Raw genomic sequence first — 18,157 nt, forward strand, 5'->3', positions numbered from 1 at the left:
GAGCATTTGAGCAAGATCTGGTTTGCATTTTTTTTTTTTTTTTTTTTGAGGTGGAGTCTCACTCTGTCACCCAGGCTGGAGTGCAGTGGCATGATCTCAGCTTGCTGCAGCCTCCACCTCCTGGGTTAAAGTGATTCTCTTGCCTCAGCCTCCCAAGTAGCTGAGACTACAGGTGCCTGCCACCACGTCCGGCTAATTTTTTATTGTATTTTTAGTAGAGACAGGGTTTCACTATGTTGGCCAGGCTGGTCTCAAACTCCTGACCTCATGATCCACCTACCTCGGCCTTCCAAAGTGCTGGGATTATAGGCGTGAGTCACTGCACCTGGCCTGGTTTGCATTTTTGAAAGATCTCTCCAGCTGCTGTGTGGCGCTTCAATTATGATGGAGGCAGGAGAGGAAGCAGGGGACCTAGTTAGAGGATGATTGCAGTGGGCTGGTTAGAGGTTACCCGGGCTGGGACTAGGGTGGGAATGGTGGGGGAGATGGCAAGTCGTCAGATTTGGGATCTGTTTTGCCGGCAGGACTTGTCAATGGATGTGAAATAGAACGCAAGGTAAAGAGGGGGCTAAAATGTGACCTAAAAGTTTTCCAGCTGAGCAGCCAGGTGGATGGTGGTGACAGACACTGAGCCATGAGTAGAGAGAAAAGAAAGGAACTTCTAGGACTGAGTCTAGGGGCTGCCAACACTTACATATGAGGAAGAGGTGGAGGAAGCAGCAAAAGAGACTGAGAAGGAGCAACCAGTGAGGTAAAAGGAAAGTCTAAGAAGGTGGGATTTCCCATAAGCCGTGTGCAGTGTTTCAGGAAGGAGGAAGTGAGTAACCACTTGTTTCAGGTGTTGCCAAGAAGGGAAGTTAGATGGGGACTGAGAACTGACCGCTGGATGGCGAGGTCTTCAGCCACCTCAACAGCACTGGTTTCAGCAGAATGTGGGAACCAAAGCCTGAATTATGTGGGTGGACAGATAATGGGTTGTGAGCAGCCATTTTGAGGAATTCTGAAAGAAAAGGGAGCAGAGAAATGGGTGGTATCTAGAGGGACCTATGGGGTCAAGGGAAAGTTTTTTAAAAATGAGATACACTAAAGACATGTTTGCTTGTTGATGAGACTGATCCACTGGAGAAGGAAATATTGATGATGCAGAGAGTGGTGGGATAATTTCAAGAGCAACATGCTTCATTTGGCAAGAAAGGATGGAATCCAGCGTACAGATGAAGGAACTCGCCTTAGGTAGCTGCAAGGCCAGCCATGCGTCCAATCCATAGGTAAGGCAGGGTCTTTGCCAGTGGACCAGCCAATTTGGTGATGGGGAAGATGAAGCAGTTGTCTCTGCCTACTTGTAATTCTGTTTTTCGAATGCTACCTTGTTTCATTCAAAATGATGAATAATTTACAAAGCATTGTGGTAGGCAAGATAAGGAAGGTAAAAAGAAAGTAAAGACATAGTGCTATATATTGGAGGAGTTTATAACCCGGTTGACCTATTCGTCCTTCTAAATTATGAACTCTAACTGGCAAACTTACATGATTTTTATATTTCATGTTCATTCAAAAGCAGTGACATACTAGATTAGTACATGGACATTTCATCGAGAACTGAATGTGTTTTAGAGAAACACATAAAGCAAAATGAATTAAAATATACAGTTAAGACTTTTTTTCCTAAAAATTTTGAACTCCATCTATATGGAGTTCATTAATTTAGTTAATTAGTTAATTAATGTTAATTAAATTTAGTTAATTTTCTCAATTTGTGTGGCTTAAGTTGTCCATTATTAAACCATGAAAACAAAAACTCCTTTTGAAGCATTTGACTCTCTGGGTTCTTCCTGAGTTTCAACTGAGATCTGGCAGATAAAAACACAGAAAGTAATAGCTCATTTTCAAAAGTTTTAAAAGCTCAGGGTGATTGTCACTCATCACCTACAGGTGCCAGAGAAGTGTTTTGAAGTGTTAAATGGGAAGATAACTGCAGGAGATAGCGCCTGCTTCCAGCCTTGCTTCATCAATCAGCTTGCTAATCACAGCTGTGCTTCCAGCCTTCTGCTTTCCCTGTATCATGAGCTTCGGGAGCTTCAGCAGGTAGTAGTCCTGGCTGTTGATGGTTGGCTGGAGAGGAAAAGGAATGAAGAAGCAGTGTATGCTGGCAGGGCCTGGTGCCATCTCTAACAGCGGTTATCACAGCAACATTAAACTTTTAAATAAGGAGAACTTCCATACCTAAACTCAACTGTTGATTGACAGATTTCATGGATGGCCCTTTTTGTTGTAGCAAATATCTAATCTGGGAGCCACATGGCCATCCCCAAATGACACATTCTATTTCTGTTCTTGACACACTGCCTGCTTTTTACAATTTTTTTGTGCCTATTTCTATTAAAGTGTTCAGAAAGTCAGACCAGATTGTAGTATTTTCTGTGCTAAAATGTATTTTTACTCTGACTCCAGAGACTCAGAGAAGATTGTATATGTCCTTAGGTGTGTCTTTAAGGGAGTCTTTCTCGTATAGTGAAGTATCCAGTAGCACGTTTTGTATCATATAACTGCGACTAGAAAGAAAGATTCCAACATCTTTTAGTGAGGATATGAAATCAGTCTAGTGAAACTACTGCCTTTACGGTAGACTCTGCCCCATTAGCACAAAATGTCTGCAGCCCTAACAAATTTAGCAACTTATTTTGACATTTCAAGTGTGCAATTTTGCAGATGCAAATTGTTCAGACATAACCTGATGATGTTAAATATATATCTCATTACATGAAAAATACCAGGGCCTGATGTACCTGTTGCCTATTTCTTAGTATGATGTACCTGTTGCCTATTTCTTAGTATGCATCTTAACATCATGAGTCTAATGACCTATATATTAGGTTGGTGCAAAAGTAATTGCGGGTTTTGCCATGAAAGTAATGGCAAACACAACAATTACTTCTACAGTTACTTTTGCACCAACCTATTAAAACTAGTACTAAATTTTACAACCAAGAAGCAAAGGTTTTCTACAGAGAGCCCTTGAGGAGAACATGAGAGGAAAGTGTTACCTGGCAAGCCCTGTAGAAAAGTCTCTGTCTATTAATGCCAACGCTTTAAAGCAATGTGTCCCTTGAACAGTTAATCTGATGGTCAATATAATTTTGGATAGAGTTTACAGTGTTTGAACTGTCCTTCATCTTTATTTGTTAAATGTGGCATGTTGATAATTGTTTGTGATTTTTACTAGGCAGTAGTCTTTTCTGCTACTTACTTCCCTGCTACTTCAGTCACGACAGAACTGCCTTGGCTTGCTATGGGGGAAGGGTCAAAGTGTCAGAAAAGCGAGAATATGAGAGTGGTTTTGTTGCTTTAGGCTACAGAAGCCAGTGCATGAGAGGGCCTAGAGGATATGGCCTTTACTAGGGTGCTAAGGCGCACTGGTGGGAGGGGCACTGATAGCACTGAGCCAGCTCCACGGTGGTTTCCTATGTGTTCCGGGGCTGACGGTAGGAGATGCGCTATGGAACTGAGCTGCTGACTTCCAACAGGAAAGTTGGGAGGAAAGTTGGGTTCCAAATTGGCAGGCACTATGTGGGGCACTTGGATGTCAGATGAAAGGTAGATGTGATTACTGTACTGGACAGTAAGGCTAGACAGGCCCTTCAGGTGTCTTGCCCTGCAGGGATCTGTGGTGATAATGAGCTGTGTTCTGAGAGATAAGATAGAGAGCCAGTGAGAATACTACTTGGCTTGTACAACATCAAGAAAAACGTCCAGAACTGGTGAGTGAAATTGAAACAGTTTTCCACTTAGGGTGGAAAAATCATAGTCCTCTACCAAGTTTCCCAGATCTGAGTTGGTTCACAGACCCAGAACCCATTTGTCATAAGAGAGACCACATCCCTTGTTTAAGAGTCTTGTACTGCCACCAGAAGTAAATATCGCCCCCAAAGGGAGCTGCTGACATTTGATGTGGTCCTGCACACAAAGAAGAGAGCAAAAATTTTACCCAAATCTTACCTTCCAGAAGCAACTGCTATTAATCTTAGGTGAGCATTATTCTAGAAATTTCTATGAGAGACTGATAAATAGAAGAAAAGTAGATATATAGACAAAAACAATTTTCTAGAAACAGGACCATGTTACGTTTGCCACTTTTAATTAAAATATTAAATTACATGTGAAATTATTTGAAGAAACAAGGGAAATGGAAAGATTTCTCTCATTTTTTCTTTTTTATTTATTTTTTATAGAGATAGGGTCTTGGTACATTGCCTAGACTGGTCTCAAACTCCTGGGCTCAAGTGATCATCTCACCTTGGCCTCCCAAAGTGCCGAGATAACGGAGTGAGCCACTGTGCCCAGTGGAAATGGAAAGATTTCTAAAATTTAGAAAAACATTTTTTTAACTGCGTAAGAGATTATTTCTTAGAATGTTAGAAATTAAAATACCTTCAAGTTAGAGTAATTTTAAATTTTGTGGTTCAGTTTTGAAGGCATTAGTTACTCCTTATTAGAGAAAAATTAAACTGCCTGTACTTCCTTCCACCTACTTATATCAGTCTATTTTGTCAACCATAGTATTATTCATACATTGTTGAAGTTTATAACATCTGTATTTTGTTTCATAACCATAATTCTCACAGTTACATAAACTTAGCTTTTTATTTAAATCAATTATGTGCTCACCACCAGGATTTTTGCACAGCTTCATACCTGAGTTCTTATTTTGGTCTCTTATTGACTTACTGAGATTTCATCAAGTAGCTTTTCCAAGAAGGGCTTAGAGTTGTATTCACTGCGTTTTTGCATGCTTGAGCATCACTATGTGTTCTCTTAATTTGTGAAGGATATCTTAGCTGGGCATAAAATTTTTTGATCATTCTTTTTTCCCTTGACACTTTGTACACATCATCCATTGCCTTTTGGTGCAAACATTGGTCTTAAAACAGCTTCTCTCGTCATCTCTTGCTTGAAATTTATCCCCAAGTTTTTTGTTTTTTTTTTTCAAGAGTGGTTTGGGGACTATAGTCCTTGAGTTTTTTTCATGTTTCTTTTCCTCAATTGGAATCTGTTTTTCTTGGTCTACAGTATGTCTTTTTGATATACACATTCATCTCTTCATTCATTTTAGGGAAATTTTCGGATACCATAGTCTGTGTTTACATGGATTTTCTTTTCACGTTTTCTTTCTACTTTAGCTTCTCTTTGTCTTTTTCCTGGACCTTTATTATGATTACTTCAAGCCTTTATCTATGTCAGCGATTTGATTTTTCACCATGTTTATTCAGCTCATTGTTTCTGATTTAAAATCAATTTTGTGATGGAGTTATTTGGGTCCTTAGTTAATTCTGTTGTTTTATCTTGTTATCCTTGCATTATTCTTTCATTACACTCATGTTCTTATTAAGTTCTCTTATAATTGTTTCTGGTTTTTAATGATGGGCCTCTTCCTTACTTTCTTCTTTTCCTCTTCTTTGTTGCTAAGTTCACCTTTCTCCTAATGTAATTGATGTTTCTCTAGTTTTCATACTTTTCTCCCTCATCTTGCTTGGGCTTAACGTGGGCACCTGTGTCCAAATCTGTTAAACGGACTGATATAATATTCATGAATTATCTTTGACTACTTTTCAGCCTGTCTGTCCTCCTCTGAATTTCAGTATGAAGGCACAGGTATTTCATTGCATTTACTTTTTTTATGAGATCGTGATACGGATGGAGAAAAAGAGCTTAGTTGCAGTTCTGAACAACTTCTGTTAGAGAAACTGATACTGGCTCTGTCTTTTAACAATTTATTAATGTCTTACACTGGGGTTTTTCTATGTATTAGAGAGTGTTTTATTCTTTATGTGAACTCTAAATCTTATGTTCTGTCAGAGAGAATCAGCCCAAGTGTCCTGCTTTCCTAACTTTATCTCTCTGCAGTAGCCATTTTTACTCCATTGAAATTGTCCTCTTTATCTTCCCCCCAGGCAGAAGAGGGAAAATATCAACTGAATGATACATCTTCAGTTCATTTTTCTCTAAAACTGGGATACTGGAAAATAATCCTCAGCGTAATTTCAACTTACCAGTTCTACTTCTAGGGTATAGGGACAAAAGAGTATGTCTCATGAAACCATGTCAGAATCTTCTCTTTCTTTCCTTAACTACCTCCTTTTGAAATTTGTGGCCAAGTTATTATTCTTCTTTCCTCGTTTGTTCACTGCCAGTGAACGTTCTCATGTTCTATATTAAACATTTGTTTTTGTTCTTTTCACAATTTTCAGTTTTCCCTATTATCTTTACCCAGAAGTTTCAGTGCCAAGTATGTTCAGTATGAGGCATCAGTTTCTCTTGGAATACAGTTATTCTCCTGTTGGTAAAGTCATTCCAGCAGCAGCTGAATGACCAACCATCATGGTTTTATAGGGAAGGTTTTTAGATTAAGATTAACATTGTACTAGCTAACCTCTAAGTCCCTCCAAATTCTTAAACTTCCATATTTCTATTCACTTAAGGGAGAGCAATTATTGTTGAGTTGTAGGACAGATATAACCCCAGGGCATCTAACTGTGACTGCCTCTCTTCCTCCTTTTCTAGCCAGAGAATATGGAGAACCACTCTCCCTACTTTCTCTAGTTTTAGCCCATTTTCACACAAGGGCTATGTAGAATATAGAGTTTGTAATTTGATTACTTTCAAGATTATTTTGGTTAGTATTTTATACCATCATTTCCCCTTTTCAATGTGTTGTGGTGCATCCTTCTATAATTTATGCTTCTAGCACTGGTGTTCCTCACATTAAGTTATGTTATTGGGATGTATTAGTCTTCTACATATTGTATATTGAGAAGAAATGACTTTTTCCATTTCCTTTTCTGTTTCTTTAAATGATTATTAAAAGTGGTTCAGGCCATATTTGCTAGCACTAATTTCACTGTAAAACAGTTACCAGGACTTAAAATATATATCCCAAGATCACTCGGGACTTGGATGTCCAGTGGCTCCATCTTGGTCTTTCTTGGGACCTAGAATGTGCTCTTGCCCTTAGGCGCTTACATGAAAGTTCAATTGGAATGAAGACATCATCATCAAGCTGTAGAAGGATTTCGTCTGTTCTGAAATGGAGGCTGATGCTTTTAGGGACTTCAAAACTGGAAAACTTTACTCTTGAATTTCAAGTTCAGCATGTGTTATGGAGTAGCATAGTGGGTGGAGCAGGACCCTTCTTCTTTTTCTTTTTTTTTGAGACAGAGTTTTACTCTTGTTGCCCAGGCTGGAGTGCAATGGCGCAATCTCGGCTCACTGCAACCTCCACCTCCCGGGTTCAAGTGGTTCTCCTACTTCAGCCTCCAGAGTAGCTGGGATTGCAGGCATGTGCCACCATGCCCGGCTAATTTTGTATTTGTAGTAGAGACAGGGTTTCTCCATGTTGTCCAGGCTGGTCTCAGACTTCTGACCTCAGATGATCTGCCCACCTCAGCCTCCCAAAGTGCTGGGATTACAGGTGTAAACCACTGCATCCGGCCCCTTTTTCATCTTCTGTTTTGACCTACAAAAATGACAATTTCCTACAAGTCAACCCAGTATTTTCTAGGCAATGAACCCCAACCACAAGCTGTCAACCCTAGTGTCTCAGAGGACTATCAGTTACCACCAGGTGCTTGCAAGTGAGGGCTGACACTACCATTGTCCCTGGAAGACATGCCAGTCTGCTTTAATATGTTTACGGTGGGCACATACCCGGTGTTGTTATCTGTCTCATAGCTCAGTGCTTTTGGATTGTGGAACTTGAAGCCTTCCCTCTTTTATTATAGGGAACTCCTTAACCAGCCTTAATTAAGCAGGGTCCTTGATCATGATGCCTCCAGTTCTCCCTTGTAGCATGTATTATGGGTCTGGACACCCCACACCCCTTAATTTAGAAGGCTTATTAACCATTTAATACTCATTTTGTGGGTTCTGACTGCTCTTATGTCCTCTAAAATGTCCAGAATTTACCACTTCCTGGTCATCATTAACTCCGTTAGACGTTACTGTTGGTCAACCAAAGTATCTACTAGTCCACCACGAAGAAGATGTGCTATTTTGTGTTTACCTTTGAGATATGTCCACAAGTAAAGGACAAATGGAAAGTCCAAATGACTCTTTTAACATTTATTTACACGGATGGGGTTAGGCACCAGTAAAACTTTTTATTTACAGATCTACCTTGAAGATGTCCTTTGCAGTTACGAATAGCATCGTCAAGATATTCCCCCAACATTAGGGTTTCTCCTCTGGACTCTACCATTTATCTGGAGAAGACACCCCTACCAGAAGATACTGACAGTGCAGAAGCCTAGGAAAAGACCAGAAAGGGCTCATGACATCCAGAAGTTAGCCACATAGTGTTGGACTTAGCAGAGAAGCCTGAGCTATTGCACTTTAAATGGAAAATTATTCTCCACTCAAGCAGGAGAGGTAAAAGTGAATGATATGTAAAAGGCTTTGGCAACCTTGAGATTTGTTCATTAAGTAGAATCACTGAGCAACAGGCCCTGGCAAAATATCAAACTAATAATCATTTGTGACTATTTATGTTTAGGCTTGAAATGTCATGATCACTATTTCATTTTTTTCCTGATTTTTAAAAATGAGTAAAGTGAAATTTGAACATGGGCATGATCATTCATGAGTCTATAAGAAACTTCATATATTTCTGTTTAGAAAGTTACTGTGAAAGTGCATTACTACTAGAGACGAGAACAAGGAGGTATCATTACTAACGGTCTCACAGCTAGTTCTAGTCATGTGTTTTCTGTTGGGAGAAAATTCTGCAATTCTTTTGCCCCAATTATAGCTCATTTGGTTACTTTTCTCATTCTAGAATATTGTAAAATATTTTGCTTTTAATCAGTTTTAAGTCACATTCCTTCTTCCAATATTTCTGAGGCTTTCAAGAAGATCTCAGTAGAACTTTCTACCTCCCATTTCCCTTCAGTGTGTTACATACTTAAATGATTTTGATTCAAGTGTATAATTTTATTATAATGATCCTTGGTAGTGTAACACTGAGTAGAAATAACATGTCCAAGAACTAAAAATATTCCAGCTCAGTAATTCATTCACTCAGCTTCCTGAGCAAAATGTCATAACAGCAATACAATTTGAAATATCTCTTTTGTTAGGATTAACATAGTTGTGTGAGACACAGAACAAAGTATATACATTCATTTTAAATAAAGAAAACTTTCTTACTCGGTGTAGTATCTATTAGGAGAAAATGTTTATACTATTTTTTCTGAATATTGCCAATAGTAGAATAATATGGGGAAAACCCCTAAATTTTAAATAAATATAAATCACTATAACACTTCACTGTTCTGAGATGCAAAATACATTTTGCCTTATTATTCATACATTATTTTATTCTTGTAAGTGTATATGTTCAAGAGTTTGCATACTTTTCTTCTTCTAAATAACAATACATTTATGGTTAGAAATATATTGTTGATTTTCCAACTCTTTTTTTTTTTATTATACTTTAAGTTCTGGGATACGTGTGTAGAATGTGCAGGTTTGTTACATAGGTATACACGTGCCATGGTGGTTTGCTGCACCCATCAACCCGTCACCTACATTAGATATTTCTCCTAATGCAATCCCTTCCCTAGCCCCCGACCCCCCGACAGGCCCCGGTGTGTGATGTTCCCCTCCCTGTGTCCGTGTGTTCTCGTTGTTCAGCTCCCACTTATGAGTGAGGACATGGGGTGTTTGGGTTTCTGTTCCTGTGTTAATTTGCTGAGAATGATGGTTTCCAGCTTCATCCATGTTTGTGCAAAGGACATGAACTCATCATTTTTTATGGCTGCATACTATGGAGTATATGTGCCACATTTTCTTTATCTAGTCTATCATTGGTGGGCATTTGAGTTAGTTCCAAGTCTTTGCTATTGTGAATAGTGCTGCAATAAACATACATGTGCATGTGTCTTTTTTTTTTTTGAGATGGAGTCTCGCTCTGTCATCCAGGCTGGAGTGCAGTGGCACAATCTCGGCTCACTGCAAGCTCCCCATCCCGGGTTCACGCCATTCTCCCGCCCAAGCCTCCTGAGTAGCTGGGACTACAGACACCCACCACTACGCCCGGCTAATTTTGTTTTTGTTTTTGTATTTTTTGTAGAGATGGGATTTCACCATGTTAGCCAGATGGTCTCAATCTCCTGATCTCATGATCCGCCCGCCTCAGCCTCCCAAAGTGCTAGGATTACAGGCATGAGCCACCACACCCAGCCATGCATGTGTCTTTATAGTAGAATGATTTAAAATCCTTTGGGTATATGCCAAGTAATGAGATTGTAGGTCAAATGGTATTTCTGGTTCTAGATCTTTGAGGAATTGCCACACTGTCTTCCACAATGGTTGAACTAATTTACATTCCCACCAACAGTGTAAAAGTGTTCCTGTTTCTCCACATCCTGTCCAGCGCATCTGTTGTTTCCTAACTTTTTCTGATCGCCATTCTAACTGGCGTGAGATGGTATCTCATTGTGGTTTTGATTGCATTTCTCTAATGACTAGTGATCATGAGCTTTTTTTCATATGTTTGTTGTCTGCATACATGTATTCTTTTGAGAAGTGACTGTTCATATCCTTCATCCACTATTTAATGGAGTTTTTTTTTCTTGTAAATTTGTCTAAGTTCTTTGTAGATTCTGGATATTAACTCTTTGTCAGATGGATAGATTGCAAAACTTTTCTCCCATTCTGTATGTTGCCTGTTCACTCTGATGATAGTTTCTTTTGCTGCGTGGAAGCTCTTTAGTTTAATTAGATCCTGTTTATCAATTTTGACTTTTGTTGCCGTTGCTTTTGTTGTTTTAGTCATGAAGTCTTTGCCCATGCCTCTGTCCTGAATGGTATTGCCTAGGTTTTCTTCTAGGATTTTTATGGTTTTAGGTCTTACGTTTAAGTCTTTAATCCATCTTGAGTTAATTTTGTATAAGGTATAAGGAAGGGGTCCAGTTTCATTTTTCTGCATATGGCTAGCCAGTTTTCCCAGCATTGTTTATTAAATAGGGAATCCTTTCCCCATTGCTTGTTTTTGTCAGGTTTGTCAAAGATTAGATGGTTGTAGATGTGTGGCATTATTTCTGAGGCCTCTGTTCTGTTCCATTGGTCTATATATCTGTTTTGGTACCAGTACCTTGCTGTTCTGGTTACTGTAGCCTTGTAGTATAGTTTGAAGTCAGGTAGCATGATGCTTCCAGCTTTGTTTTTTTTTTTTTTTTTTTTTTTTTTTTTTTTTTTTTTTTTTTTTTTTTTTTTTTTTTTTTTGTTTTTTTTTTTTTTTTTTTTTTTTNGATTGTCTTGGCAATGTGGGCTCTTTTTTGGTTCCACGTGAACTTTAAAGTAGTTTTTTTCCAATTCTGTGCAGAAAGTCTGTGGTAGCCTGATGGCGATAGCATTGAATCTACAAATTACTTTGGGCAGTATGGCCATTTTCACAATATTGATTCTTCCTATCCATGAGCATGGAATGTTTTTCCATTTATTTGTGTTCTCTCTTATTTCCTTGAGCAGTGGTTTGTAGTTCTCCTTGAAGAGGTCCTTCATATTCCTTGTAAATTGTATTCCTAGGTATTTTATTCTCTTTGTTGAAATTGTGAATGGGAGTTCACTAATGATTTGGCTCTCTGTTTGTCTGTTATTGGTGAATAGGAATGCTTGTGAGTTTTGCATATTGATTTTGTATGCTGAGGCTTTGCTGAAGTTGTTTATCAACTTAAGGAGATTTTGGACTGAGACGATGGGGTTTTCCAAATATACAGTCATGTCATCTGCAAACAGAGATAATTTGACTTCCTCTCTTTCTATTTGAATCCCTTTATTTCTTTCTCTTGCCTGATTGCCCTGGCCAGAACTTCCAATACTATATTGAATAGGAGTAGTGAAAGTCTTGTTCTGGTTTTCAGAGGGAATGCTTCCAGCTTTTGCCCATTCAGTATGATATTGGCTGCGGGTTTGTCATAAATAGCTCTTACTATTTTGAGATACATTCCATCAATACCTGGTTTATTGAGAGTTTGTAGCATGAAGGGATGTTGAATTTTATCAAAGACCTTTTCTGCATCTATTGAGATAATCATGTGTATTTTGTGATTGGTTCTGTTTATATGATGGATTACGTTTATTGATTTGTGTATGTTGAACTAGCCTTGCATCCCAGGGATGAAGCCGACTTGATCGTGGTGGATAAGCTTTTTGATGTGCTGCTCTATTTGGTTTGCCAGTATTTTATTGAGGATTTTTGCATCAATGTTCATCAGGAGTAATGGCCTGAAATTTTCTTTTTTTGTTGTGTCTCTGCCAGGTTTTGGTATCAGGATGATGCTGGCCTCATAAAATGAATTACGGAGGAGTCCCACTTTTTCTGTTGTTTGGAATAGTTTCAGAAGGAATGGTACCAGCTCCTCTTTAATCACATTAAGAAAACATTTTGAAACCCATGTTTTAAAGCAAATTTCATTTGTGTTTTGATTCTTGATTTGTCATAAGGAGATAAGAATTTCAAATTTAAAAAAGAAAACTTCTGAAATTTAGTGCAGTGTGCATGCCTGGAGAAATGAATGCTATAGCTTTAAGATAAGGTAGTCTGGTGATTCATTGCACGAAACAAGATCGATTTGGAGCAGGCTCCTACTGTTAGCTTTTTTGAAGATGGATTCTCACGCCGAAAATAACACAACATATTCTAGATAACAGCAGTTTTTCCCCCTGAAATCCACCAAAACTGAAGAAAAATCCAAGTGACTGTTTTTAGCAGCTGTGTGGCCTGGAGTTCACTGGGGAAGCTGGCTTCCTGCCGTCCCCTATTCATCACCTGCTTCAAAGACAGCCTGGCTGGCTATAGTTTGCAGGCCAGGTAGGGTGCCATTGTGCACAGTCTGGGAGGATTAGTATCAAAGCTGCGGCAACCAGGCCCTTGGTCTCGGGCTGCCATTCAGTCTAGCAGGGAGAGGCTAAGACTGGCCAAGGTCACAGTCTCCAGTGTGGAGTGGACTGGGAAAGGATCCTGAGAATAGAATGCTCTTTATGAAATCATGGCGCAAGCTTGCAGCACAGCAGGTGCCCTTCTGGAACACAGAACATCTGTTTATGTTGGTATACCGTAGCTGACAACGAGATAATGGAGCTTTGAAATTTATCATTTTATTTTTTAAAAGACAACTGTATATACAAGAATCCAGATGCGTATTTAGCTCCGATCTTTTATTTGTAAATCATGAAGAAAACTGATCGATTTAATTGCTGCTTTTTACATGTGTATATTTAAACAAAAAGCAAAGCGTACTGACTATTAACCATTTATAACCATTGCTGATCAGTGATACCCGAATTCTTGGGGAGGAAGTGACTAGCATTCGAGATAATTTTTTTCAATGTTCAGACATTTGTGTCAACAGATTGCAGAAGGATTTACTGAATATGCCCAACTATTTTGAATATTAGGAGGTTTGTATAACCACCACCCCAACAAATGAGAGTATTTCAAGGGTGAGGTAATAATGATGCAAAAATAAAAATTTTCAACTTGGACAAATTAGAGAAAAATTAAGCTGTACATGAGTTGTCATGACGACAAGGATGTTCTGTTGATGAACTGTCCTCCTCATTGTCCAATCAGATAGTAGAGCTGAAGCTGGAGCATGAACAGGAGAAGACGCACCTATTACAGCAGCATAACGCAGAGAAGGATAGCCTAGTCCGAGACCATGAACGGGAAATTGAAAACCTGGAAAAACAGCTTCGCGCTGCCAATATGGAGCACGAAGATCAAATTCAGGAGTTCAAGAAACGAGATGCACAGGTAATTATCAATAATATTTGATAAAACGGGTATCTGTTTTTAAAAAGTCATCAGCGTTTAATGTTTTCTTCTTATTCTTGTTGATGCACGCTGTTTGATCATTTGCAAAACTGACATATAAATGTGATTTTTTTTGTTTTCTCCCCCCCCCCCCCCGTTTTGGGATGAATAAAGCCTTAACTACAGAAACCACAGGTAGCCAGATTAAAAATCCCATGGCGCGCTATAACTTGGCCCCCTTTTTTATAATCTTGTCTCAGTTCCTTTCATGATGGATTTTTTTAAGGTATCTGCCCCTTACCCCTCCCTTCAGCCTTAGCAAATCCCTATGAAATATATCAGCCTCACTCCTTGCTTTTTGTTTTAATCTCTGTAGGTAATCAAGCAGCTGTTTTAATATTTGCTTTTCCTTCCTAGTGTTGCTGTTTTCATTAGACTGTATTTGATTAGATCACTCAGATGGTAATTGATAAAAATGACTCCAGAGAAGGGCTATTTCCCATCAGGTCTGTTGCTTTTTCCTGCACACACACATGCCTCCTAGCCCACATCTCTGTAGTCCCTGTTGGAAGCCATTTGGCAGAATAACCCCCAGCTGTGGTAGCATTTGACTCCTCAAACTTGTGGATGAAATGTGCACTGTCAGCATGGAAAATTATCTTTATAAATTTCAGATGAAAAAAGAAATCTTATTGGATGTGTATCTTTGTGATACAATACATTCTTTAGAATATATATAATCAAGGGCCTTTAGTGTATCCTCTTGAGATTGCTGTGAAATTGTATTAAAGAAAAATTTAAGAGCAATTGATAACAATAAAAAGATAATGTTCTTTTCTAATAAAACATATTGTATACTAGGTCTAAATACCCCTTTTCCCATTGAAATCTAACCATGCTAACCACACCACACAAGCTTCTTCCTCTAGTTATCCTTCCTCCCCAAATAATATAATTTTCAAACAAAACAAACCTTCTGTTATATTATGTCTTTCAACAATTTTATAATTATCTAAACATAAACACACTACTAATTAAGTGAGATGTTAATTTTTTTGAGTGGACAACGGGAGGTGGTAAGGCAAAGAATAGGAGTTATTGGTTATTTTTCACTTGACCTTGAGTTGTCTTCTATCTTCAGAGAATAACTGATGCAATATGAATATACTCAGCATAGGTTTTGTTGTCAATGATATACATTTACAGTACAATTATTTTCAACTTGTTTTACGGTGGTTTGCTACCCAAAAAGATAGTCATTGTAGTGCCTATGGTACCAGAATAGTCAGGTGGTTCCTGTTAAATCATCGTGTATTATATTTTGCCACCAACCTCATTAGAGCCTTTATGAAATATATGCTGGCGTTTTGACTCAATTTATTAGGAATATTTTCTAGTTTGAATTCTCTTTCAAACATGATGTTAAACCTTACCATTGTTTTCCCATGGCAAGAGATATGGGTTCTGAGTCAGTGTAGGATTTGTTTGCATGGTATAATTGTATAATGGATAAAATAAAATACACTAATTTACATAACTTCCTATTATTTGGGGGCTGTTATGGGAAGCCGATACAAGTGGAGGCCAAATTTAGAGGGAACCTTTGTGATTTTGCATGAGTCGTATCTGCCATATAGGGTGCGGTTCATCCAATCATAACAAAGGGGAAATTTTAGTACTATTACGTATAATAAAGCCACAGGGATAGTACAATGAGGCTATTAATTGAATTTCTTCCTGTTGAAACATTAAGTATGAGGACTATATGACCTCCTCAAATGCTGTAGTTTAAGATTATATTTCTCCTATTTCGTGTCTTTCTTGGAACGTTTTACTAATTGGAATTGCTGTCAAGGGAATGCCAGTAAGCAATGGAAACAGGCTAAATGCATTCTTGCTCAAAAGGAAAATAATTTTGTGTATGTTGTACTTAGTCGTTCTTAGAGAATACAATTTCTAAAACTTTTAGCAATGAGCTATGTTTTAAAAAATCGTATCATGTGTACCAAAATACTCATAATTTGTATTTATCTTTGATTATTTATTGAGGATATTAATTCAAAGTTTCCTTCAGGTAAGTCTTAAATTTTCAAAATCTATCTCTTCATAGTTGTGGTCTAAATAATGTAATGTATAATACCTTTTAAGTTCTAAATTCATTCACAAATTTCAAGAAAACAAAGTAGGCATGTAATTTTCAAAATAGAAGATCTTTTCAAATCACTGTGTTATAGTTTGATGCAGAACAAACATATTAAATATTAGATTGTATAATTTTAAAATTTTAATTCCAGAGAGATTTGATTTTCAGTTAATGTGTGGCTATTCTAGCTTAGCAATGGAGGCCATTTTGTAAAAAGGACTATTTGAAATACTTAACCAAAAGAGGACCAGTGAAATATCTATTTTGAAATCTATGGCTTTGTTTGCTGCTTCCCTTCTACCAGATTCTTAACTGAGTACAGTTTCCTTAAAATCTATTTTTGACTTCTTCCAAATATGTAGTATATTGTATGCTGATTAGAAATTCATTATTATAAAGTATAGTTACCAATCTTAAGGTGAATCATTCCAACTAGGGACTCCCTTTTGGTGAATATGTTTTATAATTATTATGGGTTAATTGTTATTCTAATAATTTCTGTTGAAGAGCAATGGTAAGATATAGAAATGCACCAAGGACAATGAACTAGTCTCCTCATTTTATTTGGTTCAGTTAGCTAATTATTTTATGTGTATATTATATTTTTGTTATAGTACTTTGGTTTTCAATGACAGGATATATTATATTATGATACTTAAATTTGCTAATGTGCACACTAAATTTTACCACCATCATACAAGATGTTCAATATGGTATCTATCTAAGGTCGTATATTTAAGAAAAAGCATTCAGACTAGTAGAAATCAAGACTTGTAGAAATTCATAACCTCACTGTCAAACATTTCTCATTTACCAGGTCTGTCTTACTGAAATTAGTTTGGAGAATGATCTCATTGATTCAATCATATTTTAATATGAAGAAAATTTATAAATATAATAGCTTCTTCTAACATGAAAGTTCTACATGTAATTCTAATTTTGCTTTTGAACTATAATATAATGAAATAATTTCTATAGTTTATCCTGTTGAATTAGAGGAAAAATAGAGCATAGGTTCCTTGATCCCTTACTTGTCCTTTTAGGGCCCTGAACCATTTAGAGATTGTTTGATGTTTTACGTTTGTTGCCACAGTAAGTGGTGTTTGTGACTCCTGTAGAGGTTGTTGCATAGAACCTTTGTGATCCTCCCGGGAGGTGGCGTCGCCATCTTAGGACGGCTATGTGACCTGTTGCAGTAGGGACATTCAGGCACCTGGGGTAACCAGCAACCATTGTGCATCACCATCAGTATCATGCACATTAAATGCAGCAACCTTGCAGAAGGTCATCAGCCATATCTGAGAAATATATTGAATTTAGCATTTGCAGATAGTACAGTGGCTCTTGCAAAACATTGGCATCTAAATGCTTTTCTGAATTCCCTACACTGAGAATCATAAATCTAATATGACCAATTTTTATATAATAAATGGGCAGATTATCTTGATTTTGGCATATGATTCACATTAAGAGCTGAACCTATCACTGATTCCAAAATGCAGAATTTGTAGTAATTATCTTCTACTTAGAAAAAAGTTTTCCTAGAAAGAGATTGACAGGACAATTTTAATTTTAAAAATCGTATCTCAATTGCATTACCTGATTTTCCATGCATTTGCAAATTTGGGCCTAAGATAAAAATCTCAATTTATAAACTGAGTGTGTGTCTGCATTCAGGGGCTTGAACACTGGCTATCATTCTTTAAAGATTACTCGAAGATGAATGTAACAATATGTACAGTCTGAACATTCTCGTTATACATGGCTTTTGGTCTTTGGTAGCATTTTTCTAGTGAAAACATTTTAATTTTTTTTATATGCCAGCTACTATCAAAAGGATCTAAAGCAGCATTTTATAATAAACATACACTTAAAATAAATGAAAATAAGAATTCAGCAATAAATTATATTAACCACATTAGAAAATCTATACTGAAGAAAAAATATTATAGTTAAGTGGAAATTTTAGCTCTGCACTTGCCTGGAAGCCACAGCAAAGAGGGTAACATGGTGAATTGTATAATTCTAATTATGTAATGAAAAAAATCATAGCGGTTCTTTTTTTTTTTCTAGTTCTCAGTTCTGAGAAAAATTTATGCCATTAGACTTAATTTAAAGGACATTGACCAATATAACTGATGGTATTTTCCATATGTTAAAACGTTGGAAAGAAAATCTGGTGGGAAACTTTAGATTCTTTTTTT

At 37.4% G+C, this 18,157-nt stretch overlaps 1 protein-coding gene across 1 annotated transcript in view; it reads left to right on the top strand.

Annotated features, from left to right (window-relative positions):
- CEP112 (centrosomal protein 112) overlaps positions 1 to 18,157 on the top strand; it is a 567,381-nt gene that overhangs the window by 275,146 nt on the left and 274,078 nt on the right. Inside the window, exon 21 of the mRNA XM_017855828.1 lies at positions 13,628 to 13,810. Coding sequence (XP_017711317.1) covers positions 13,628 to 13,810 — 183 coding nt within the window. The remainder of the gene's footprint in view (positions 1 to 13,627; positions 13,811 to 18,157) is intronic.

Source organism: Rhinopithecus bieti, unplaced genomic scaffold (genome assembly GCF_001698545.2).
Source record: "Rhinopithecus bieti isolate Rb0 unplaced genomic scaffold, ASM169854v2 scaffold_39870, whole genome shotgun sequence".
NCBI classification, from domain to species: domain Eukaryota; kingdom Metazoa; phylum Chordata; class Mammalia; order Primates; family Cercopithecidae; genus Rhinopithecus; species Rhinopithecus bieti.